Raw genomic sequence first — 26,229 nt, 5'->3', positions numbered from 1 at the left:
CAGGTAGTTGATAAATATGACATTTCTTCATCATCTTTAAGTCAGCTTAGTTCTGAGTCCCAATACCAAGTGTCTAAGATCCTACCTGCTTAAATGTCATATACTAAATTCCTCTTAGAGGCCTTTTTGCCCAGAGGGAGAAAGAACTCACTACCTGTTCTCTCTGCCCTCTGTGCCTTCCATTCTTTCAAATCCACTGTCACTATCAATACCTACTTATTCACCTCATAAATTGATTAATTTTCTCAGAGGGTTAGAGACAGCTCAGGTCAAATAGAGTCAGTCATTTCAGGCTACTTCCACTCTTAGCCTTTCCCAAATTTGATGTAATATACAAAGTGTAGGGACTACTCTTTTAATCAGTTATCATAACATAAAAGTTGCTATAACATGAGAGACTGGAAGAAGCAGAGTAGCCTGGGTCTATGGATCCAGAAATCAATCTGAAAACAGAAGCTCAGGGCACCTTCTTTTCCCAAGGTTGGGGTGTACTCTAAAGTTTAGCTGTTTGCATGCAGTTATTTTCACAATTCCCTGAGTTGTCACTGCTCTGCGAATAGACCAACCCCTACTGACTTCTGCTCTGTTCCTTACCCTGTGATCTCCTTCTAACTTTGTGTTTCTTTGTTCTTATGGTGTGGAAGCTGTTCATTGAAATAAACACCTCTGCCCTCAGCCTCTTCATGCTAAACACCTTAAATTCCTTGGAGTAAAGAGTTGTTATAAAAACCTAACACGAATAATAAAAAACAAAGTAGTCTGCTTTGGACAGAAATAATGAAAAGGAAAAAATAAATAAATAAATAAAAGGTGCAAACACAAGAATCTGTTGCAGGGGGAGTTTGCTATAGAAAGAGTGAAGGAATATTCAGGAAAAAGGTAGAATATGTTAATTTTAACAGAAAATTTTGAAATTCTCAGAAATTGTAAGAACCAGTAGTATTCTTAGGATACTGGGAATTGCTTAAAACTCTGTACTTTGATGTGATAAAGCAGAATACTATGTATTTTTAGTTCAGTATTTATCAGTATTTATCAAAATCAGGTTATTCAAGTTTAGGCAAAACAACATGTCATCTACTTATGAAGAAACATTTGGTGATTTTTCACACAGTATTTACTTAATCACAAGGTATTTTCATAAGAAATGTTTCTCAACTTGTAAGTATGAACTAGTTCAGCATTTGAAAGTTTAAAATAATTTTTTTTCTTAAAGGGAAATCAACATTATTGTTAATTTGGTAATTCAGTTTCACAGAATTTGTGTATTATAGTCAGGATTCCATTATTAATCCTAGTACATTTCCAGGAACAAAGTATTTTGATCATCTTTTCAGTGAATTTTTAATACTACTATAATATTAAGAAACTACTCATGACCTTGAGGTCCTTACGGTTTCATGGTAGAGACTCAATTGGGAAGAAAGGACTAGACCATGACTTGAATAGATTTATCTTCTAAAAATTCATGAGAGGGTATAGAAGATAGCAGGCAAGGAAAGCAGTAAGAAAGTACTATTTACTGATGCATAACACCTCCCAAAGCCTAGTGACTTGAGAGCGCACCATTTGTTTTGTTCACTGATGTGTTGTTTGGGAGCTTGACAAGTGCAGCTGGCCTCCATGCTATATCACCCAAGTGAGGTTTAAGAGGATCCTCTTCAAGATATTCATTCAAGCACCTGACAGGTTGGTGCTGGTCATTGGCAGGGAGCTTGGCTCATGCTTTAGACTGGGGCACTAGGTTATTCTCCTTGAGGACTTCTCCATAGGCTGCTTGAGTTTCCTTGTGGCATGGTAATTACTAGAGCAAGCTCTCAAGAGAACCAGATGCTATAGCAGGTTTTATGATCTAGCCTCAGAAGTCATAGAGCAACACTTCTGCTACAGTCATAATCCTGTCCAGAGTCAAGGGGAAGGAACCTCCATCTCACCTTTGATGGTCACATTGTGAGAAAAGCATATGGAATGGGAGAGACTTGTGGCCATCTTTGGAAAATGCAATATTCTGTAACTAGTCATTCAGCTATAATTCTATTGTTCTCATGTACAAAATAAACCCAGCTCATCTCCAAATCCTAAAAATCTAAACATCTTCTTCCATTTTATATTTAAGAACAAAGTGAAGATTAGGTTCTTCGTGTTTAGTTATTTGGGTACAATTTCTCAATCTAATGAACTTTAATCTGAAGAGATAGTTATGGGTCACCACCCACACGTTCCCAGCTTTCAGTGTTCAGACAGGCTCAGGTAGACTGCTGTAGACATTTCAAATGAAAAGGGGGGAATCCGAAGGCATGCATAGTCACTGGCCCTTAGTGATCATAACGTCCAGACAGGCTCGTGTTGCTAGTTGTTATGGCTTGGTGTCCCCCAAAAGCTCATGTGTGAGACAATGCAAAAAGTTCAGAGAAGAAATGGACTGGGTTGTGAGAGTCTTAACCTTATCAGTGATTAATCCCTGATGGAGTGTGGCTGGAGGGAGTGGTTCTTTGGGGTGTGACTATGGGGTATATATTTTATATCTGGAGAGTGGTGTCTCACTCTCTGCTTCCTGATCATGACATGAGCCACTTCCCTCCACATGATGTTCTGCCTCACCTTGAGCCTTGAGGAATGGAGCCTACTGTCTATGGATTGAGACCTATGAAACTCTGAGCCCTCAAATAAACTCTTCCTCCTCTACAGTTGTGTTGGTCACATCCTTTGGTCATAGCAGAAAAAGCTGACTAAAACACTAGTTTATTCATTAGTGTTTAATATTCCTGCTGAGAATTGTCCTTTGTAGTTCTGGATTCCATACTGTGGGTTTTGTTCTTTGAGTTCACGTTTATCTTCTACTAAAACAATAACAACAATAAAAGTACTGCATTTGTAACTAAATAGTCTCCTCTGTCTGTTTGCAGCCCATAGAATGTTATATGTCTGAAGTGCACTTTTCATTTTGTATTGTCCCTATCTTTTTTTAGTACAGTATCAGTGCTTCTTATAAGAAGCACTGAACAATTCCCTTAAATACATGGTGGGTTTTCTATGAATTCATATCCACCATATACCCAAGATAAATACTTCTTTACTTTAGGTTCCCTATGAGATATATACTTAAGACACTTAGAAACCCAGTTGTGTAATGCAGAGAATTTGTGAAATATACTATTAAGATTCTTGGAGGGCGATTGTGAAACTTAAAAGTTTGAAGAGACACTGACTTAGATTTTTCTGAAGTCTTAATAAAGATTTTTAAATTTCATCCTGGATTGTTGGACTCTCTAACCTAACACTGTTCCTTAAACTGAAAATAGTTTACTGTTTAGAGAGGCCGAGAATAAGAAACAGGTATTTGTTTACTTTTTTGTTAAACCCAACAACAGTTTGTTTCTTACCTCATGTCTTTCCTTTTGCATTTATTAAAGGCAGAAAAACAAAACAAAATTAAACACAATAACAAAAAAAACCTATAGATATCTTCAGCTAAATGGTCAAATATTTTTAGGTACATTTCTAATTTCTACATTATCACAAATGAACTTTGCCAAACTGTATTGATTCTATATTACAAGAGAAACACTTACTTCCAATTTCCAGCAATATTTTTCTTACTTTCCTTTGAGCCCTTGCTGACAGCCTTCTTAAAGCTTGTAACTTATTCCTGCTAACTTCTGCTGACACTTTCCTGGAGAACCCTTCAGTGTCCCCTTGCTGCTTGTCTCAAATTTAATGGTCTAAGTCCTTTAGGTTCCTGTTATGATAGAACCTCACTTCTGTGTTTGTTGTTATAGCTGTCTAGCTGATTACCTGTAATTTCACAGCTACCATTTTGTTTTGCTCTTGATCTTGTAAATCAGAACTGTGTGCGTGATTTGCCTGGAAAGGTCTAGCCCAGCATTTATGCAGTTGCATTCAGATGGGGTTCAGAGTTGAAACAGTTGCAGGACAAGCTAGAGAAGTTCAGGCAATCAGAAAGAGCTAGACAGTTCCCTCTCTATCTGCTTTCAGGAACCCCTCCCCTCCCAAGGCCACCTGAGCTTCCCCCTGGCAAATTAGCCCCAGGCAGTCGGGTTGCTGAAGACTTCTTGAGAGGCTCTTCCAGTGAGCAGGGTGGAAACTGTAAACTTTTAGGCTCTCACCTGAGGAGTAACAGGGCATCCATTCTGTTATACTTTATTGGTCAAAGTAGTTACAAAAGCCAACTCATTTTCAGAGGACATAAACCCCACCTCTTGAGAACAGGGGCATCATAAACAATTTCAAACATGTTTTTAAAATTGCCCCATAAAGTAACTGCAATAATTCATGCAAGTAATTATGCACTGGGAAGTTTTATGAAGGACAGAAAGTAGGCCATGGGAATGAGAGGTACACAGGTCACTGAATTGGCAGTCCTTTGTGAGCAATTGGCCCTTAGTGGTAAAAGAAGTTCCTGGATGAATTTCAGGTGTTTGGGCAACAGCCCTTAGCAACAAGAAAGGAGGCACCAAGGCAATGGGGTTTGTAGGGGAGGGGACATTGTGGAGTGAGACAACAGTGAAAAAATTCCAGAAGCCCAGTTTGATATACCAGGAACACATCCAGGTGGCCATGTCTAGGAAATGTGTTGATAGATAATAAAACCCTCTGCACAGGAGCTTTGTGTATTAGTCATCTTTGATATCCTAGTACCTGGGAGAGAAGTTTAATGATTTTGTTAATTTATATATACAGCAATATTATATACACATACATTTATATATATATATACACACACACAAACACAATTCAGATCTGGGTTAAAACACAGATGTGGGATCACTTACATAGAAGTAATAATTAGTACCATAACCTGGATAAGATTACTCTGTGAATATTGAACAGGTGTTTTTTATTTATTTATTTATTTTTATTATTATATACAAATGGGATACATGTTGTTTCTCTATTTGTACATAGAGTCAAGGCATACCATTTGTGTAATCATACGTTTACATAGGGCAATGATGTTTGATTATTTTTTTTTCCTTCCCCCCCACCCCTCCCACCCCTCTTTTCCCTCTATACAGTCCTTCTTTCCTTCATTCTTACCACTCTCCTTATCCCTAACCCTTAACTAACCCTAAACCTAATGCTAACCCCTCCCACCCCCCATTATATGTCCTCATCCGCTTATCAGCGAGATCATTCGTCCTTTAGTTTTTTGAGATTGGCTTATCTCACTTAGCATGATATTCTCCAATTTCATCCATTTGCCTGCAAATGCCATAATTTTATCATTCTTCATTGCGGAGTAATATTCCATTGTATATATATGCCACAGTTTCTTTATCCATTCATCAACTGAAGGGCATCTAGGTTGGTTCCACAATCTGGCTATTGTGAATTGAGCAGCAATGAACATTGATGTGGCTGTATCTCTGTAGTATGCTGATTTTAAGTCCTTTGGGTATAGGCCAAGGAGTGGGATAGCTGGGTCAAATGGTGGTTCCATTCCAAGCTTTCTGAGGAATCTCCACACTGCTTTCCAGAGTGGCTGCACTAATTTGCAACCCCACCAGTAATGTATGAGTGTTCCTTTTTCACCACATCCTCGTCAATACCTATTGTTGCTTGTACTCTTGATAATCGCCATTCTAATTGGGGTGAGATGAAATCTTAGGGTAGTTTTGATTTGCATTTCTCTTATTACTAGGGATGTTGAACATTTTTTCATATATCTGTTGATTACTTGTACATCTTCTTCTGTGAAGTGTCTGTTCATTTCCTTAGCCCATTTGTTGATTGGATTATTTGTATTCTTCGTGTAGAGTTTTTTGAGTTCTTTATAGATTCTGGAAATTAGCGCTCTATCTGAGGTATGGTTGGCAAAGATATTCTCCCACTCTGTAGGCTCTCTCTTCACATTACTGATAGTTTCCTTTGCTGAGAGAAAACTTTTTAGTTTGAATCTATCCCAGTTGTTGATTCTTGCTTTTATTTCTTGTGCTATGGGAGTCCTGTTAAGGAAATCTGATCCTAAGCCAACAAGTTGAAGATTTGGACCTACTTTTTCTTCTATAAGATGCAGGGTCTCTGGTCTGATTCCGAGGTCCTTGATCCATTTTGAGTTGAGTTTTGTGTAGGGTGAGAGATAGTGGTTTAATTTCATTCTCTTGCATATGGTTTTCCAGTTTTCCCAGCACCATTTGTTGAAGAGGCTGTCTTTTCTCCATTGCATATTTTTGAAACCTTTGTCTAGTATGAGAAAATTGTATTTATTTGGATTTGTGTCCATGTCCTCTATTCTGTACCATTGATCTACCTGTCTATTTTGGTACCAATACCATGCCGTTTTTGTTACTATTGCTTTGTAGTAGAGTTGAAGATCTGGTATTGCAATACCCCCTGCTTTGCTCTTGCTACTGAGGATTGCTTTAACTATTCTAGGTTTTTTATACTTCCAGATGAATTTCATAATTGCTTGCTCTATTTTTGCAAGGTACATCATTGGGATTTTAATTGGAATTGCATTGAATCTGTACAGCACTTTAGGTAGTATAGCCATTTTGACAATATTAATTCTGCCTATCCGGGAACATGGGAGATCTTTCCATCTTCTAAGGTTTTCTTTAATTTCTTTCTTTAGTGTTCTGTAGTTCTCACTGTAGAGGTCTTTCACCTCTTTTGTGAGATTGATTCCCAAGTATTTTATTTTTTTCAATGCTGTTGTGAATGGGGTAGTTTTCCTAATTTCTCTTTCTGAAGATTCATCACTTATGTATAAAAATGCATTGGATTTATGAGCATTGATCTTGTAACCTGCTACTTTACTGAATTCACTTATGAGTTCTAAAAGTTTTCTGGTGGAATTTCCAGTTTCCTCTAAATATATAATCATGTCATCAGCGAACAGGGATAGTTTGAGTTCTTCTTTTCCTATTTGTATCCCTTGAATTTCTTTGGTTTGTCTAATTGCTCTGGCTAGAGTCTCAAGGACGATGTTGAATAGAAGTGGTGAAAGAGGGCATCCCTGCCTTGTTCCAGTTTTTAGGGGGAATGCTTTCAGTTTTTCACCATTTAGAATGATATTGGCCATGGGCTTAGTGTAGATGGCCTTTATAATGTTAAGGAATTTTCCCACTATCCCAATTTTTTCTAGTGTTTTGAGCATGAAGGGATGCTGTATTTTATCAAATGCTTTTTCTGCATCTATTGAGGTAATCATGTGATTCTTAACTTTAAGTCTGTTGATATGGTGAATGACATTTATTGATTTCCGAATGTTGAACCAACCTTGCATCCCTGGAATAAAACCCACTTGATCGTGGTGTACTATCTTTTTAATATATATTTGTATGCGATTTGCTAAAATTTTGTTGAGAATTTTTGCGTCGATGTTCATTAAGGATATTGGTCTGAAATTTTCTTTCCTCGATGTGTCTCTGTCTGGTTTAGGTATCAGGGTGATATTGGCTTCATAGAACGAGTTTGGGAGGGTTCCCTCCTCTTCTATTTCATGGAATACTTTGAGGAATATTGGAATGAGCTCTTCTTTAAAGGTTTTGTAGAACTCGGCTGAGAACCCATCTGGTCCCGGACTTTTCTTTGTTGGTAGGCTTTTGATGACCTCTTCTATTTCATTGCTTGAAATTGGTTTATTTAAGTTGTGTATGTCCTCCTTGTTCAGTTTAGGTAATTCATATGTCTCTAGAAACTTGTTGATGTCTTCGAGGTTTTCTGTTTTGTTGGAGTATAGATTTTCAAAATAGCTTCTAATTATGTTTTGTATTTCACTCGTGTCTGTTGTGATGTTTCCTTGTTCATTCCGAATTTTAGTAATTTGAGTTTTCTCCCTCTTTCTCTTTGTTAGTGTGGCTAAGGGTTTATCAATTTTATTTATTTTTTCAAAGAACCAACTATTTATTTTGTTAATTTTTCCAATTGTTTCTTTTGTTTCGATTTCATTGATTTCGGCTCTGATTTTAACTATTTCCTATCTTCTGCTACATTTGGTGTTGGTCTGCTCTTCTTTTTCTAGGGCTTTGAGCTGTAGTGTTAAGTCGTTTATTTGTTGATTTCTACTTCTTCTTTTGAATGCGCCCCATGAAATAAATCTTCCTCTAAGTACTGCTTTCATAGTGTCCCAGAGATTTTGATATGATGTGTCTTTGTTCTTGTTTACTTCTAAGAATTTTTTTATTTCCCTCCTGATGTCTTCTGTTATCCATTCATCATATAATAGTGTATTATTTAATCTCCAGGTATTGGCGAAGTTTCTGTTTTTTATTCTGTCATTTATTTCTAATTTCAATCCATTATGATCTGATAGAGTACAAGGTAGTATCTCTATCTTCTTGTATTTGCTAACAGTAGCTTTGTGGCATAAAATATGGTCTATTTTAGAGAAGGATCCATGTGCTGCTGAGAAGAAAGTGTATTCGTTCTTTGTTGGATGGTATATTCTATATATGTCGGTTAAGTCTAAATTGTTGATTATGTTGTTGAGATCTATAGTTTCTTTATTGAATTTTTGTTTGGACGATCTATCCAGTGGTGAGAGAGGTGTGTTAAAATCGCCTAGTATTATTGTGTTGTGGTCTATTTGATTTATGGATTTGAGAAGGATTTGTTTGACGTACGTGGATGAGCCAATGTTCGGGGCATAGATATTTATGATTGTTATGTCTTGCTGATTTATGCTTCCCTTAAGCAGCATGTAATGTCCTTCTTTATCCCTTCTGACTAGTTTTGGTTTGAAGTCCACATTATCTGAAATGAGGATGGATACTCCAGCTTTTTTGCTGTGTCCGTGGGCATGGTATGTTTTTCCCCATCCTTTCACCTTTAGTCTATGGGTGTCTCTTTCTATGAGATGAGTCTCTTGCAGGCAGCATATTGTTGGATCTTTCTTTTTAATCCAATCTGCCAGTCTATGTCTTTTGATTGATGAGTTCAGGCCATTAACATTCAGGGTTATTATTGTGATATGATTTGTATTCCCAGTCAATTGACTCATATTTGTTTTTGACATGATTTGGTTTCTCCTTTATTTGGCTATTCCTTTAGGCTAGCGCCTCCTGTTGCTGATTTGCATCATTGTTTTTCATCTCTTCCTCATGGAATATTTTGCTGAGAATGTTCTGTAATGCTGGCTTTCTTTTTGTAAATTCCTTTAGCTTTTGTTTATCATGGAAGGATCTTATTTCATCGTCAAATTTGAAGGTAAGTTTTGCTGGGTATAAGATTCTTGGTTGGCATCCGTTTTCTTTCAGGGCTTGCAAAATGTTGTTCCAGGCCCTTCTAGCTTTTAGGGTCTGGATTGAAAAATCTGCTCATATTCTTATTGGTTTCCCTCTGAATGTAATTTGATTCTTTTCTCTCGCGGCCTTTAAAATTCTGTCTTTATTTTGTATGTTAGGTATTTTCATTATAATGTGCCTTGGTGTGGGTCTGTTGTAATTTTGTATGTTTGGAGTTCTATAAGCCTCTTGTACTTGGTTTTCCATTTCATTCTTCAGATTTGGGAAATTTTCTGATATTATTTCATTGAATAGATTGTTCATTCCTTTGGTTTGTTTCTCTAAGCCTTCCTCAATCCCAATAATTCTTAAATTTGGCCTTTTCATGATATCCCATAATTCTTGTAGATTCTGTTCATGACTTCTAACCATCTTCTCTGTTTGGCCAACTTTGTTTTCAAGATTAAATAATTTTTCTTCAATGTCTGAGGTTCTGTCTTCCAGGTGTTCTATCCTATTGGTTATGCTTTCTATGGAGTTTTTAACTTGGTTTATTGTTTCCTTCTTTTCAAGTATTTCAGTTTGCTTTTTTTTCAGTATCTCTAACTCTTTATTGAAATGATCTCTTGCTTCCCGTATTTGGTCTTTTAACTGTGGATTGGTGCGATCATTTAATGCCTGCATTTGCTCTTTCATCTCCTCCTTCAATGCCTGCCTTTGCTCTTTCATCTCCTCATTTGCTTCCCTGATCGTTTTAATTATGTACATTCTGAACTCCCTTTCTGACATTTCTTCTGCTGTGCTGTCATTGGGTTTTATTGATGTAGTATCTAGGTTTGTTTGGGACATTTTCTTCCCTTGTTTTCTCATATTGGTCAGCTGTCAGTGGAACCCTGAGATATTGCAGATTTCCTCTATTGGCTTATAGTGTCCCGGTAGATTTCCAGTGTATTACCTCCCAGCCTTCAGTAGCCTGATGTCTTGGAGAAATTTGATAATGCAGTGCATCCGAAGAAAGCTGCCCCTAGCCCCCTATTGGTTCCAGGGTTTGGAGCTGGCTCTGTGCGGAAAGGCTCTCACTGGGGGCCTGCACTGTGCAGCTGGCCGTGTGAGAGGAGCCCACTGCCGGAGTGTGGAAGGCTACCTGGGGAATACTCTAGCTGCCCTGCCCTGCTCTTATAAGCCACCCCTATCTGTGCCTGCCACCCGGGCTGAGCTTTACCCAGTGGGCAGACTCACCCGTGGCTCTATTTCAGTCCGAGTCTCTCAATGCCTCCCCTTCTTAACTCCTGGGTTCTGGAGCGAATGGGGGTGCAGTCTCCCTCTAGGCTGCCATCTTGGATCGCCCCGTGAAGAGAGCCTGCAGCCGGAGTGGGCAGAGCCGCCTGAAGAGGTCTCTGGCTGCCCTGCCCTGATCCCAGAGGCTGCTTGCAGATCGAAGCTCTCCATTGGTTCGGGGACTTGTGGCTGTCTCTATGTAGAAAGTCTCTCACTGGGCGGTCTGCTCCGAGAAGCTAGCCTTGAAAGGCACCTCCCACCACAGTGGTCCAGGCTGCTTGGGGAAGTCTCTGGCTGCCCTATCCTGTTCCCTGAAGCTGCTTGCGTGCCGGAGTATGCTGGGAGTACGCTGCGCTGGCTCCGGGACTTGGAGCTTGTTCTGGTCAGAAAGGCTCTCACTAGGGGGCCTGCTCCGAGACCCTGGAGAAGCTGGCCGTGTGGGAGGAGCCCACTGCCGGAGTGTGGAAGGCTACCTTGGGAAGACTCTAGCTGCCCTGCCCTGCTCCGATAAGCCACCTCTATCTGGGCCTGCCACCCGGGCCGAGCTTTACCCAGTGGGCAGACTCACCCGTGGCTCTATTTCAGTCCGAGTCTCTCAATGCCTCCCCTTCTTAACTCCTGGGTTCTGGTGTGACTGGGGGTGCAGTCATCCTCTAGGCTGCCATCTTGGATCGCCCCGGGGAGAGGAACAGGTGTTGTTTTAAATTGAGCTCCTCAGGCTGAATCTGGACAGCCAAAGCATTATGACAATATTTTTAAAAACCTAAATGTTTCACATGGTCTTTAAAAATTAGAAAATCTGACCACACTGTGCCTACAATTCCACATGGCAATACTGAGGAGAACAAAAGAGCAGCACCTTTGGATAGGTGAGCAACTGCCCCAGGTGTGCCTCTCATGTGCTGAACACCTGTTCTACCTCATGGAGTTTAGTCCTAAACTGCTTTCTAGCAAGAAAAGCAGAAGACCTAGGGCTGATGACTCTGGACCAGCAGCATTGAAGGGACAGGAGAAAACAGCAAAGAGGGATGAGAAGAAAAGACCAGGCCATTCATTAAGAGTATGTATAAAATATAATTTCTAATTGATTTATCATCAGAACTACCATATGACTTTCTTTTTTTGTAAAAATGAGACATGGGCTAAAAAGAAAGCTAGATAATTTATATTTATAATTTTTAAATTATTTTTATTTCTCACCTCAAAGTCAAGTGATTCAATATTAAATATATAGTAATGACGATGGCGATAATAAACACAGTACATAACTGGCATAGACATAACTTATGCCTCGGTAGTCTGGATTTAGGATTAGGGTTAGGTTTAGTGTCTGATTTAAAGCGTGCTATCTTAACTGCCGTGTAGTACTGCCTTAAAAGTTTGCTTTAAGACCCCCTGAAATTGCTATTTGGTTTGTGAAGGAATGAAAGGAAGAATGGGGGCAACAGGAGAAAATGGGAAAGAGAGAGAGATGAAGATGAAACAGAAAGGGTAGAAGGGGAGGGGCCTGAATGTGGGGCCATGTTGAAAACACCATGTAATATCAGGCTAGGAGAGGTGTCCTGTCAGGCGAGTGAACTCTGTTTTGGTAGCCAGATGTATACATTGCTTTGAGTAAAAATGATTGGACTGTTTGTGGAGAACAGAGGACTGAAAATAAGTAAGTATGGTTAGGTACTGTCCTTGTTGAGTGCCACTTTATGAGCTGGCTCTGTGGTACTCTATCTCCTAAGATGATGGTCTCTAGAGCAGCTAAAGTACTAAATCACCCTGGAAAGGAATAAAGCAGATTGGGGACTAAAAGGAAGAGTCCTTCTGACTCAGGTTTGAGTGGGCTCTTTAGCCCCTGACTGAGAGGGTCTAACTGGACTGTGGAGTTGCATAGGAACCAGTGAACACCTGGCTTCACTATTTAAATAGAAGAGTTTTCTTCACATTTATAATGAGTCAGAAGTTGTTATTTTTACCAAAACAATTCCAAGGTATTATTCTTAATAAAAGTCAAGAATTTATGGATCTAAAAGTTCCATTTTTTAAAATAAAACAATGGCATAAATTTATTCTCTCACAGCTCCAGAGAACAGAAGTTCAAAATCAAGGTGTCAGAAGAGTTGCTTCCTTGCAGAAGCTGGGAGGGAGAAACAATTCTGTGCCCTTCTCCCTGTAACGGGCCTGCTGGCTATCCTTGACCAGTAACTGCATTGATCCAGTCTCTGCCTCTGTTCTCAGCTTTCCCTCAGTGTCTTCTCTTCTTTTTTCTTTTTTATTATTATTTTTTTATTTAGCTTTTAATTTTTTACAGACTGCATTTTGATTCATTGTACACAAATGGGGTACATCATTTCATTTCTATGGTTGTACACAATGTAGATTCATACCATTCGTGTAAAGTTCCATTTTAAGAATAGCAGAAAACTTGGCTTAAAATAGGAGGTATCTACGTCTATTTCTTTATGATTAATGCTTTTTTATTCTGACATTAAACTTCCTTCATTTCTAAGAGAAATGACTTTTAAATTAAACTCTGGAATACTTGCTTCATTTTACATTTCTCAAAAGTATTCCAATCTTTACCTCTCAGGATTTACGAAGGCAGAAATAAAAAGTATTTCTTTAATTCTCTCTGCAGTAGTGAGGGGTAAAAGAAGCAAACTTAAATTGTCATTCTCCCTGGATGGATCTCCTTAACATGATTGTCTCCAGGCCTATAGAGTTTTATGGTGTGGTTAATTGTTCCACAGTTCTTAAATCCTGATGAAAATTTGAAGGTTTTCTAATTGATGTGTAATAAAGAGAAATGATAATGACATAAGAAATTCCTTTACCTTGTGGTTTCCATCCATCCACCTGAAAAATGGTACTGAAATTAATATTTGAAATTGGAATCTTCATCACTTCTCTCTATGAGTAGTACAAAGTCTGAGAGGCTGCCCTCTGGAGCTTGAGACCTGGTTATGCCACCAACTAGCTGAACACTCTTAAGCAAATACTTAGCTTTTCTTTGTCTCAGTTTCTTTGTAAGAATAGGGTGTCTTAGTGTCCATTTCATAGCATCCTGAGAATAAATGAAGTAATATTATTAAAGTAGCTAGAAAAGCATTTGGTATAAATAAGTGCAAAAGGCATGTTTGGTGTAAAAAAAAAAAGTGAAAATATACACATCATGGTGTGGTGCAGGTTCAAGCCCAACTTCACTACTTGTCAGATGTGTCCATGTAACCAGATTACTTAAACTTCCTAAAGTATTGGTTTCCTCCTATGCAAAATGGAATAATCACCAAAGCCAGTACCTGCTTCACCTGGTTTCTATGAAGATTAAATGGGATGGTCTGTGACAGGCACATAGTACAGGTCCTACTCCCAAGTACCAATGATTACCAATGTGTATTCTAATTCCTTTGAATGTTCTGGCTCTGTTCTTGGGGATTTATCTTTAATTCTCAAGTATACATTTCTAGGTCCTTTCTGGACACCTAGAGTCCTAGGTGAGGATCCTTTGAAATGGATGGCCATGGGGCTAGAGTGAGGGTAAGGATGTAAAGTAAATTACTTAAGATCGCAACAGACCTTGCAGGGTCACTTTGTTTTAGAGTATTCGCCATTATCCACAGTCTGGTCCAAAGACTATGGGCCCAGAAACCACACTTATCAGCAGTTTCAGAGAGCATCTGTCCTCCAAAGCTGGGCTCATTCTAACAAACCTCATGCAACTAATGTGCAAGTTCAGAATGCCAATGTTTCCATTTACAGTGAGAAGTGAAACTGCTGGGGATAAGCAGCTCCTGTGCCCACCCAGTCCATTTTGTGTCTGGAGGCCAGTCACATGTGAGGAAATCTCTAACCAGTCTGTTTATTAATTTATAATGGAAGACAGTTGCTCTTCAAGTTCAGTTTCTCCATGAAGGCATGCTAGAGATACCAAATTCTAATCAGAAAACAGCTTGGTGAACATGGAATCAGAAGGGCAGATTGTTCTTGGACTTGTGGATTTAGTGGAATTAGGAATGCAGGGCCATAGGTTCCTACCAGGTGCAAGACATTGGTCTGCATTACCTGTTAGTAATGTGTATGCCTCCAGCCATTTGAGTTTGCAGTATTCTGACAGTTGAAGTTACTTTCATTTATATAGATTCTAATCTGTTATATTTTTATTTCAAACTTTAATTCTCAGATGGCATTCTTATTTGAATGGCTACTGATTGTGCTTGCTTCTGAAACTACTTTTTATTTACTTTCCTGGCTGTACTGTGTCCTACCTGTTTGACATTGTTTCAATCAATCATGCTAGGGGGCAGGAGGTAAGGGAAGAATGGAGGAAGGATGGAATGTGTAGAGGGAAATGAGGGGTGGGGAGGGGTGGGGTGAAGGAAAGATAATGGAATGAGACAAACATCATGACCCTGTGTACATGTATGATTACACAAACGGTGTCTCTACTTCATATACAACTACAGAAATTAAAAGTTGTACCCCATTTCTGTACAATGAATTAAAAAAAAACCCTATATAATAAATGTGCTGAGCTAAACAAAAAAAAAAAAAAAAAAAAGATCGCTCATGCTATTGCCATGCCAAAGAGTCTGAGACTGAGGACCTGTGGGACACATTGGACCTTCAAAAGTTTCTTTTGTCTCATACTGTATAGAGGATAAGATTTAAAACAAAACAAAAACAAAACAAAACAAAAACCCTCAGATTTGTAGCCTTTCTTGAAAAATCCAGAGATTTGCCTCCTTTCCACATCTGGTTGTCTGGGGCTTAGTTGAGAATGTCCTCTCTAAATGAGACTGGAGTCCTGCCATTCATTGTAGTTACCATGGTTCCTAAGACATTGGTCTGCTTTACGGTTAGTAATGTGTGTGCCTCCAGCTTTTGAGTTTGCATCATTCTGACAATTGAAGCTGCCTTCATTTATCTGTGTGCTGACCTGTTATGTTCTTATTTCAAAGTTTAATTCTTAGATGGCAGTCCTATTTTCTCATTTTCAGATTCACTTCTCTGTCACCCCTGAGTAGGGAAAACACATTTGAGTTAGTAAGTTCAGGAAGGTTGCAGTGAAGCGAAGGCTCAAGTGTAAGTCACAGAGCTGCAGGGAAGTGGGATGCCCTTAATCTTTCCTCAGGAAATGCGTGGTGCTGATGGTCACCCTTTTCTATTTCTAGCTCAAGAGCCTTTCTTCCTCCTGGGTGAAGAATATCAAACAGTCTCATTTTCTAGACTTTTTTAAGGCTGTAGTTTTAAATGGAATGTAAGCATCTATATTTACAAAAGAAAGAAATTTGAATGCATTGTTTAAGTGTATTTACTGTACGATTTCATTCAGGAACAAGAGCCTATTTTTATCTTCAGTGTTATAAATTATTAGTAGTCTGATATGGCAAGAAGTGTGTACATTTGTTTTGATTTTTAAGAACTAAAGGCTTTTTCTTACTTTTTTTCTCTAATGAATGGAGAAACTGATTGAATCACTGATTGTAAAAATAAACTTGTCTCCCAAGGAAGCATTTATTGTTTAAATTAATAACCTCTCCTCCCCTTTAACTTTTATTTTTCTTCTAGATAAATCAGGATTAATTTTTGAGTGATCTGAATAGATCTCCTTGAGAAAATATGAATCTCAGTTCTAGTTCTTACTGTATTTATTTTTCACTTCACCTTGAATGGTCTTTGGGGTGCAAGATTATAATATAGTTTTCTAGGTCCACACCATCTTGTGTGTGTGTGCATGTGTGTGTGTGTGTGTGTGTGTGTGTGTGTGTGTGTGTGTTACAATGACATTTTAGTTCATTCTGCTTATGCTACTATAAAGAATGCATTAGCACAATCTCTGGCACATAGTAATGTCTTCATTTCATTATCATCACTACCAATATTCTTAGAAGGCTTTTTCCTGAATTGGAATATAATTTGATGACATGAATGGACTACATTATGTTTGTACTCTTCAACACAGTATGGGGCACATGGCAGGTGTTAAATGGTGGACCAAACTGCTCTTAAGTGATAGGAATTGTCAGTTGCCATTTAAGTATACAATGACATTATCATGTCATTCAGGAATAATAATTGAAGAACTTAATTTTCTTTTTCTTTCTTTTTTGTTGGTATTGTTGTTGCTAGGGATTGAACCCAGGGGCGCTAGCTACATCTGTAGGTTTAGTGCAATAAGGTCTAAGGACCTAAGTTGCTAATGTGTCCTCCAACTTGGGATCCTCTTACCTCAGCTTTCTGAATCCCTGGATTACAGGCTTCCACCTCTACACTTGGCCTGATTTTCATATTTTTAACACAAGAAATACTGGAACTTAACTGAAAACAATAGATTTTAAAATTAAAAACCAGATTAAAATATATAAAATAAAACAAAGGAAATTATAGAGTGGCTAAAACAAATCACACATTGAAATTATATCTATAACTCATAACACTGACAAAGGAGAACTGTAATATATAAAGATCTAACACATTAAGATATCTTCCCAAAATATGGAAGGGATAGGCAAATGATCTAGCAGGAAAAAAACAATATGATAAAATGCTCAACTTCAGTAGCAGTCAGGGAAATCCAAATTAATACACTGAGATTCTGTACCAAACATAAACAAACCGCAATAGGGCAAATCAGGAAAATCAAGACTCTAGATATTTCAACATTTGGAATATCCACTATGGAAATTATTTGCAAAAATAGGTAAGAGAAGAATTCTTATACATTGTTGGCTGCTTTGTAAAGTAGTCTACATTGGGGTGCAGTTTGGCAATATCTAGAAAAAAATGAGATGTGCATATCCTATGACCCCACAATTCCATTACCATGTATCCATCTTTAGAGAAATTCTTTCACATAGATAAGATATAGAATATTTTGATCATAGCAATAAATTAGGAACAACCTAAATGTCCACTAATAGGAGAATAGATACATAAATTGAAATCTATACAGCAGTTAAAAAGAATAATCTATGCAGAACTACATGTAAATCTCAGGAAGATAATGTTAAGCCAAAAATAATTTGATATGCACCTAAGTATATGTAAGCTCTGATACTCTTTTTATAACACTTAAAACATGCAAGCTAATATCTTGTTTATGATATACACATATCCAGTGAAAGTATCAAAATGTAAGGGAATAATACATGCTAGCCCAGGAGAATATACATCTTTGGGGAGAAAGGAAGGAGAATGGGATAGCAGGGACATGTGTGGACTTCAAGTATAGCTGTAATGTTTTATTCCAAAAAATCTAATTTTTAAATTTAAAAATTTAAATTTAAATCTAAATTTGGCATGATGTTAAGATTTTACACAGAGATAGGGAATTAGAGAATATCAATAGACTATATAGAAGGTTTAAGCTATCGGGATAAGTATGTAGAAGATTTAAGCTATTGGGATAAGAACAAAACAGTAGTATTTGCATTAATTTGTCAACTTGGTATGTATTTAAATCCTGGTGAGCCATACTAACAGTCAAAAGGGTTCTAATCCCTGCCTCAGACTCTAAGCATCTTTAGCTGTGGAATGTTTAAGGAGGGAACACTGTGGAAATCTAGGAGAACACCAAAACATAAGGCATTTGAGTATACCCAAGATAATGTAAAGAAGTTTGAGAAATAGAGCAAATAAGAAAAACTGAAGTTTCAGATTTTGAGTTTATCCAGTTTGTACATTACCCATGTAAAACACCCCCCAAAAAACTTAATAAGTAGGCCACTTATGGTAACTTTGAATTAATTATGTTCACAGAATTGAAAACTTAGAACTCATTGGGTTAATTAGGAAAGTAATTATTGTACCCAATTCAAGTACCAGAAAATATCCTGTAAGCAGTAAATAATCAAGTTTATTCTGTTCCAACACTAAATTAGTAAAGTCATGTTGTCATAAACATTGAACTTTTGATATGCGGACAGTTGAATAAATCTGGCTTTATTTTATGAAGCCAATAAAAGCATTCAGGAAACTAAGAGAAAAACAATCAAAGACATTGGCTGGTATTACATGGCATGTTGGAGATTCTAATGAAGTTTGCTGTCTGTTTCTGTCGCTCTTTGTCCTTTGTCTCTATTCTGTCTTTGGCATATTCCTTAGCCAGATTGAAAAATCAGAAAAAACACAAAGTGGGGCTGTAAAAAAATGGAGATTGAGCCAAGGAAGAGCACTATTTTTTCTGTTACACTGTTTTGAAAAAATAATAAGGGAGAGTAGAGTGGAATAATGTAGCAAAATGGGGAAAGATAAAATATAAATTATTCTTAAAGTAACATTTTTTGCAAATTACCTAAGAAATACATGAATTAATTTTCATTTTGAAGACATAGGCAATTGTTAATAAACCAAGCAAATCAATCAGATCTCTCTTTGTCCCTCATCACTCCTTTCCTTTAAATCACTTTCCCAGATATAACCACCTGTCCACAATTGGTATGCAGTTCTCCAGACCCTTTCCTATGAATTAGCACATAAAAATTCATATACTCATATGAAGTAATTTATTTTTCTGCAATGTTATTTTCATTTAATATGTTTAATATTTTTAGGAAACTTTGAATGTCAGTGCATTTATATAGCCTGATTCTTTAAAAAAATAATTCACAGTAACTCTTGGTATAGTTAACCCACTATTTATTTAACCCTTCCACTATTCATGATCCACTGCAAAATTTCCAGCTTTTCACTATTACAATTCTGCAAGGGACATTCCAGCATATCCATCATTACAGCAGAGGGCAGATGTCATTTAATGCATGAGAGTATCTGGGAATTACAATAGCATTGCCAGAAATTTGCCTTTTGGGTCTGGCTTTGTTTGTCTCTTGATTGGCCTTGTTTTCAGACAGTGTACCTAATATAAATTTGAAGCCAGCAGTTTCATGCTTACATTCTCAAAACATAACCTCTTTCCCATTATCAGCAGAAGTGGACAGTGTGGCTCTCCCTGAACAGCTTAGGTCATATGCTCATTCTTGACCCTAGTACTGTGACTCTATGAACCATATACACTGATGTGTGTGTGTGTGTGTGTGTGTGTGTGTGTGTGTGAGAGAGAGAGAGAGAGAGAGAGAGAGAGAGAGAGAGAGAGATACAATGGGGAATAAATAGAGATTTTAGGGATATGCAGATTTATATCATAGGGACCAAAGTAGTAAAGTAGTACAACTGTCTTTTAAGATATTTGCTAGAGTAGTAGAAATGATGTTTTATTTCTTTATTAAACAATGTTTATTACATTCTGTTATGTATTGTTCACTCCACCACTGGCTGAAGATAAAAGGTTGAATACAACAAGATCCTTAACCTCAGATTTCTTACTTTACTTGCACTATATATAAGCAAACAGATGCATAAAGAGGACTATTCCGGAGTGTGATGTACTATGAGAAATATAAAAAGATATCAAATGGAAAGAAATTAGAGAAGGTCATTTCAGGAATGGTGGTCAGGGAAGATCTTTCTGAAGAGAGAACTTTTTGGTTACAACTTGAAGACCGGAGAATGAACCTTAAAACTCTAGACCTATGTTATTTAATATGGTAGCCATTAGCCACTTGTGGCTACTGAGCACTTGAATATACTAATTCAGATGGAATGTGATCCAAGTGTTAAATGTTTATCAATCTATAAGACTAGTTCAAAAATGTTAAATTATTTTAGTAGTAATTTTTGAACATATTAAGTCATGATGTTTTAGATACTGTAGTAAACATTATTAAGATTTTGTTTCTTTTCACTTTGTTAATGTGAGTGCTAAAATGTTTAAGATCACATAGGTGGCTAACCTTACATTTCTTTCTAATAATCCTTTTTAGTTCATTTCAGCTATTTGCTATAATTAACTTTTTTTTCCCATCTTTTTCCTTTGGGAGGGTGATGGTGATTGATTTTGCATAGTAGACTTTTCTCCAAGGATCTAAGTCTATAATATTTATTGACTGAGGTGCTCAAATATAATAATTCAGTGTATGTTCAAACTTAATTCAGCTCAGAGTTAGGGGTTAACGAATGGTAGAAAAAGTACAGAAAATTGCCACATTTACTAGAGGAGTGGTGTCATTAGTCATGTTCTCTTAGAAATGTTCACAAAACAGATAAAGGAGGACTTGGAGTTGGAGAGGTGGGCAGAACTAGCATCACAAGGTAATGACAGCGTAGGACAGGATTTCTGTGGGAAACAGTACCAGCAAACTACAAAGCTCTATTTCCATTCTGTACTTAGTGAAGGAGATTTTATTGTGTTGTATAGAATTGCCACTTCTTGCATGTTAAAATAGAATTTTATTCTACACATTGTTTTTGTACTGATGGGAATGTTAGTAACTTTAGTGTGTGCTTTTTTTTATGTCTGTCAGGGAGATGTTGGCAAGTTCACACACCTTTAATAACATTAAATGAAATCACTGCAGGGAACAAGCAGATTTATTTTCTTTGTGCAGTGTTTTTATTCTCATTTCTGGTTGTGGTTTGTGCCATAGGGAAGACATTGACTATTTAGTCAAATTGTATCTGGTTGAGCAGAATTGTTCTTTAATGTTTACTTTGTGAACATTTTAAGATCCCAGATATGATGTTTGTTATATAATCAGTACTAACAATTTGGTGAGGGGAAACTGTACCCCTTCTGGTTTGAGAGTTGAGTCACATCCTGTGAATCTGAAGCAACGGTATTTAAACATCACGGGTTCCTCTTACTTTCATTCTAAGTCACTGCAGTTCAGAGCAGCAAGTGCTCTGTGCAAAGAGGCTGTTGCTATCCTTCCGTGGTGAACAGACGCTCTTGCCAGTGTTCAGTGAAGGAAGCCAAGTCTGGATATGCAGTTCTCTTACTGGAGTGGAAGATGTATTGTTCATTTCTGAACAACTATGCTAGATAGCTGCAAACTGAAAAGTGCCTGCAATTTGCCATTTGTTTGTAGTAAGGTAAGTGTCATGTTTTGGTGTACTCATTAGATTGTGGCAGTTTCAGTATATGATGGTGCCTCAGAAAATGCCTTCTCACAGGGTACTGGAGGTGGCATTTGAGTTCGAGTGTAAGTGATTGAAACCCCAGTACAATCCATTTGTGAGATTGGTTAATGGATCAGTATTCCTTTTATAATAGTTATTAATAAAAGATATAGTGCCTAAGTAATGGAAATATTATAGTAGCTTTATTTTGGTTCAGGGTATTTTTTTTTTCTTTTAAGGATTAAGTAGTACCTGGATCTTAATTTTTTTTTCTTTTTGTTACCCTATGATCTCAGTTAAAGGTGAAATGTATCAAAGACTCATATTAATTATGTTTAAAGTTTATTCTAAATAATTATAGTTCCATAACTATTTCTTCATTGAAACAAAAGTGGTCTTAGTAATTAGAAAGTTTAAAGTGGAAAAGGAGTGAAAACCTTTGCCCTGTTGTATTTGGATGGCTACTTAAGTGAACAGACACCAAATTTTTAAACTTCTGATTGATCTGTTTATTTTAAAATGTGTACAAGCTTATTTATCATAGCCTGCTTTCTCAGTTGCTGTTGGAGACAGTCATATACAAATTGTGTGGATAGAGGAATCTGGATGGAGAATGACTGAGAGGTTTGTTTTTCAAATTCTTTAAGCTGGCTGCTGAAAGATTGGGATGGAAGGCAGGAATGCTGTCTTGGCATTTATTGATTTAAAAAATAACCTCAAATCAAAGTTTAAGGTAGTGCCTGGCATCAAATAAATTTAATCCCCTTAAATTATTCTGAGGTAAAAAATAAAGTTAATTTGATTTTGAGAGCTATGGCTTTGAATTTACAAGATGTTAATGAACTGAGATTTTTAAAAAATTATCTAATAACAGTTGGCATTATGAGTATATTTTCTCTTCTTCTTAATTGACTCATTATCATGCTTAGGAATTGTTTCATTTCTTTTCAAAATTATACCCACCACTAAATTACTAGGTTCTAACTAAAACATGGAAATTACTACTCATTAGACATGTATTCAATAATTCATGTTTTTGCAAAGGTCAAAGGGTTAATGAGCTGATGGAGAAGAAATTAACATTATTTCATCTTCCAAACGTATTTTAAGGTAGTATTCCATGTAGAAAAAAGAAAGGGAAAGAATTATAGAAAAGAACTTAGTACTGAGAATCTTTGGAACCTCAAATAGTAAAAAAGCATAAATCCTAAAAGATCGTGAAATATTATAAATTGAATTTCCTGATGCTAGATTATGTATCATACTCTGCTTTTTTACCTGGGCAAGGAAGGAGCAATCTGGTTAGAAAGATATTCTGCTGGAAATTTTTCCTTATGCTATATACGAATTATTAAACTTCAATAAAAGAATAGAGTACATCCACACAAAGAGAGAGCATGTCTTATTGCACTTTGCCTTGTTTTCAGGTCTTCATTATGAATTATAGTCGTCATAAACACTGTTGGTATGAATGGCAACTCAAGTTGATAAAATGTTCTCAATTCTGATTTTTATAATATGCTCTGTTTCAAATGTGGACATGATTATTTGTGATATTCTACAACTGACTGGTGATTGCCTAATCATATTATCCAGGCATCTTGTTTCTCTTCCTTCCCATCCTGTGCTGTGGTCAGTGGGCAAGAGGGAGGGAACCAGGGGGTAGAGAAGGAAAGCGATGCATATTTCTGCTTCTTAAACTCTCATTATAGGGTTGTTTGTTGTTATTGTTGTTGTTGTTGTTGTTGTAATGGGGTTTAAACCCAGGGGTGCTTGACCACTGAGTCAAATCCCGAGCCCTTTTTTATATTTTATTTAGAGACAGGGTCTCGCTAAATTGTTTGGGCCTTGCTAAGTTGCTGAGGCTGGCTTTGAACTTACGATCCTCTTCCTTCAGCCTCCCAAGTGGCTGCTCATAATAGTTTTGGTGAAGAAAGAGGTTAATATAGTAGACTAGAGGAAGGAGAAGGGGAAGTAGAGGGAGGACAGGAGGGAAAAGGGGGATCACAAACTGAAATCAATTTCCATGCATGAATGAGTTTGTCGTGATGAGCCCAACTACTACTTTTAACTATAAAGCTCTAATAAAAAATGAAAGAAAGATGTTAAATATAATGCAAAATCAGTTTTTTAGATAACTTGTGGATTTCAATGATCAAGACATACCTTGACTTCTAAGAACAAAAATTGGGCACTTAACTGGGACAGATATTTCAGATTTCACCTACCTCATGGGATTGTTGCAAAGATGAAATAAAATCACATCTGTTGTTGTATTTTATTTACTATGAAGTGTTGGGCATATTTTCAAGGAAATGTTTTTGTATTTTCTCGAAGTAGTGAGTTGAAACATCAGAGATACTTGAAATTCCACCCAGGGTTTAATATATTTCCTTTTAGGAATAAAGAGTCTCATCTTTCCATTTGTAAACCATTTTTTTCTTGTCCTTTTCCAATATACATGAAAATATTTTACAAAGATAACAGCCCCCAAAAATAAAAAAAAAATATAATAAAGGCTCAATTTCACCTAAGCCCTAGTGGTCTTTTAAATTTCAAATACCTCAAGGAAATTCATTCCCATTCAAATATTCACTGAATGGCAATTAAATGTTATTTTCAAGCTAAAATCAACATTGATTTGTCTCAACTGGGAACTTCATCATCAGAAACATTCACCATGACATTTTTCTTCACTTACTGTTTTGTTTTTCTTTTTGTAAGTCTTTGAAGCATTCATAACATTCATAATGAGAAACTATAGCATAGGAAATTTTAAGGTGCTCATTCTGACTCCTGAAAACTAAGTCTTTCTGGATGATTCCTTAGATCCAATTGTCTCAAGTAGATCCTACCTAATATCAAAGCAGATACTTGAGGAAACTAATGAGTATAACTGCACTCACCTTAATCTGAAAATCACTTATCAAGATCCAATGAGACTGTTGATGTGAGAGCACTTTGTGAACTTCTTGGTATACTCAGATTTCATCATCACATATTACTATATACATAATTATATATTTGAAAGGGAATTTAGATATCATTTCATGAAAAGGGAATTAAGGTCAGAATGAATTAAGGAAAATTCATTCAGCAAGTATCTAAGAAAGGACTTAACCCTGGATCTTTTTGCCTGCCTTTTTAGCTAAAATTGACCAGAAGTCTGGGTATTTCTTCTGTACTACCCTTGAGGAGGCTTTTTAAAAATAATCAATAATACTTTACAAATGCTGATAAACATGCTCATAGAAAGGTATATTCTTTGTAAAATGCTTCACTGAAGACATATTACCTTCTCTGCAGGTTTTTGCAGACTGAGAATTCTCTCTTTAGTCTAGTTTGATGAGCTTGGATTTGTGGAATAGTTATCAAAATATTCTGTCTGACTTTTGCAATTTCTTAGCTATTGCCATAGTATAAGCATTCAAGTTCTTGTTCTTGGGAGATGAACATATAAGTAAACATGTTTAATGAATAAGGATATTTGTATGAATAATTCAGCTTTTAAGATTGAAGGTTATATGTAGATTGTTTGAAAATATTTGTTGAAAGTGATTAACAAAAAGAGATTTCCTCCAATGTTTACTTTTTAAAAAGACATAAAGTTTAAACAAACTATGAAATTTCAACCATTTCTTAGAATTGACCTATTTTCTATTTATAGTACATTACTGTTTTTAAGAGTAATGACAAGAGGAAAAGATGTCTTCACAATTATAGAAGTTAATGACCTATATTCTATATGTTAGTAAATATAAGAATTAAAAAGAAATTTTTGCTTTAAAACATTTTATCAATATTATTAGAAGATAAAACACAAGAGCTGTGGGTTTAGCTCAATAGCAATGTGGTTACCTAACATGCATGAGGTCTTGCGTTCTATCTCCAAAACTGTAAATTTTTTTCAAAATACCATATAACTATTTCTTTGAATAAAAATGTAACTCCTATGAAAAGTGTATGTCATTTTTATATCCCATGCTGCAACTTAGAGCTTCAAGAGATAAATGAAACAATCATGCCATCTTATGAATAAGTCTTAGTCCTGCTTTGTAATAAAGTTCATGTTTGCTCTGATTCCAACTGAGTAAATCTACTATATAACCATTAGACTGTCAAAGGTGAAATAGATAGGAATGGATCTTAAAAATATTTTTGCTACATATGAATGCAATGGGATAGTATGGGGTCTAAGGAACCCTGAGGCATAGGAATGCAGTGGGAAGAATTAGCAATTTCTTGGTAATATTAGCCTGTTTCTCTAGTTTGTCACCGGAGGTGACAGTGAAGCTCTTATCTTCTTTTTTAATTTTGTTTTCATATGTTCAAAGTTGGAGAACAGTTTCATGCCAGATAACAATCTCATACCTCTCATTGGTGCTTATTAAATATTGATTAGCGATCCTATGAACATCAGGTAAGTAAAGCACTCCATCTCAGTAGAAGGGTCCATAGATGTGTCTTTGTTATAGATGATGAGATTGTTTCCTGGGCTTTATAATTCCATCTTAATTTAGTAGAGATACCCAAATTAATCACTTATCTTCCTTTGCTTGAGTCATTTTGCTAGCGGGATGGGATTAGTAATATTTATTTGTGGCAATTTGAAGCATGCACAAATGTAACAAATCAAGTTCCAAATTCTTCACCCCACAAGCATTTCTCTCCAGTATGAAAATAATCATGTCTAGTAATTAAGTGGGTCTGTATAATAACTTTTTGTGAATTAATTTATTTTTATAGTAAGCTTTTGACACTATTATTGTTTTTATTATTTACTTATTACAGTGAAGAAACTGAAGTATAAAGAAAT

General features: G+C 36.5%; 1 protein-coding gene across 12 annotated transcripts in view; it reads left to right on the top strand.

The window, feature by feature from the left end:
* The window catches only part of Mctp1 (multiple C2 and transmembrane domain containing 1), a 553,559-nt gene that overhangs the window by 184,152 nt on the left and 343,178 nt on the right, over positions 1–26,229 (top strand). For 2 of the 12 annotated variants that reach the window (XM_047555773.1, XM_047555774.1), the window contains exon 1: positions 21,182–21,386. The exons of the other annotated variants lie outside the window; for them this stretch is intronic. In XM_047555773.1, coding sequence (XP_047411729.1) covers positions 21,330–21,386 — 57 coding nt within the window. In that variant the 5' untranslated portion in view covers positions 21,182–21,329. Of the gene's footprint in view, positions 1–21,181; positions 21,387–26,229 lie in introns of those variants that run through there. 12 annotated transcript variants of the gene reach the window in all.

Source organism: Sciurus carolinensis, chromosome 6, assembly GCF_902686445.1.
Source record: "Sciurus carolinensis chromosome 6, mSciCar1.2, whole genome shotgun sequence".
In the NCBI taxonomy this organism is placed as follows: domain Eukaryota; kingdom Metazoa; phylum Chordata; class Mammalia; order Rodentia; family Sciuridae; genus Sciurus; species Sciurus carolinensis.
The sequence above is the reverse complement of the archived record's forward strand: the minus strand, read 5'-3'. Positions and strand labels throughout refer to the sequence as shown.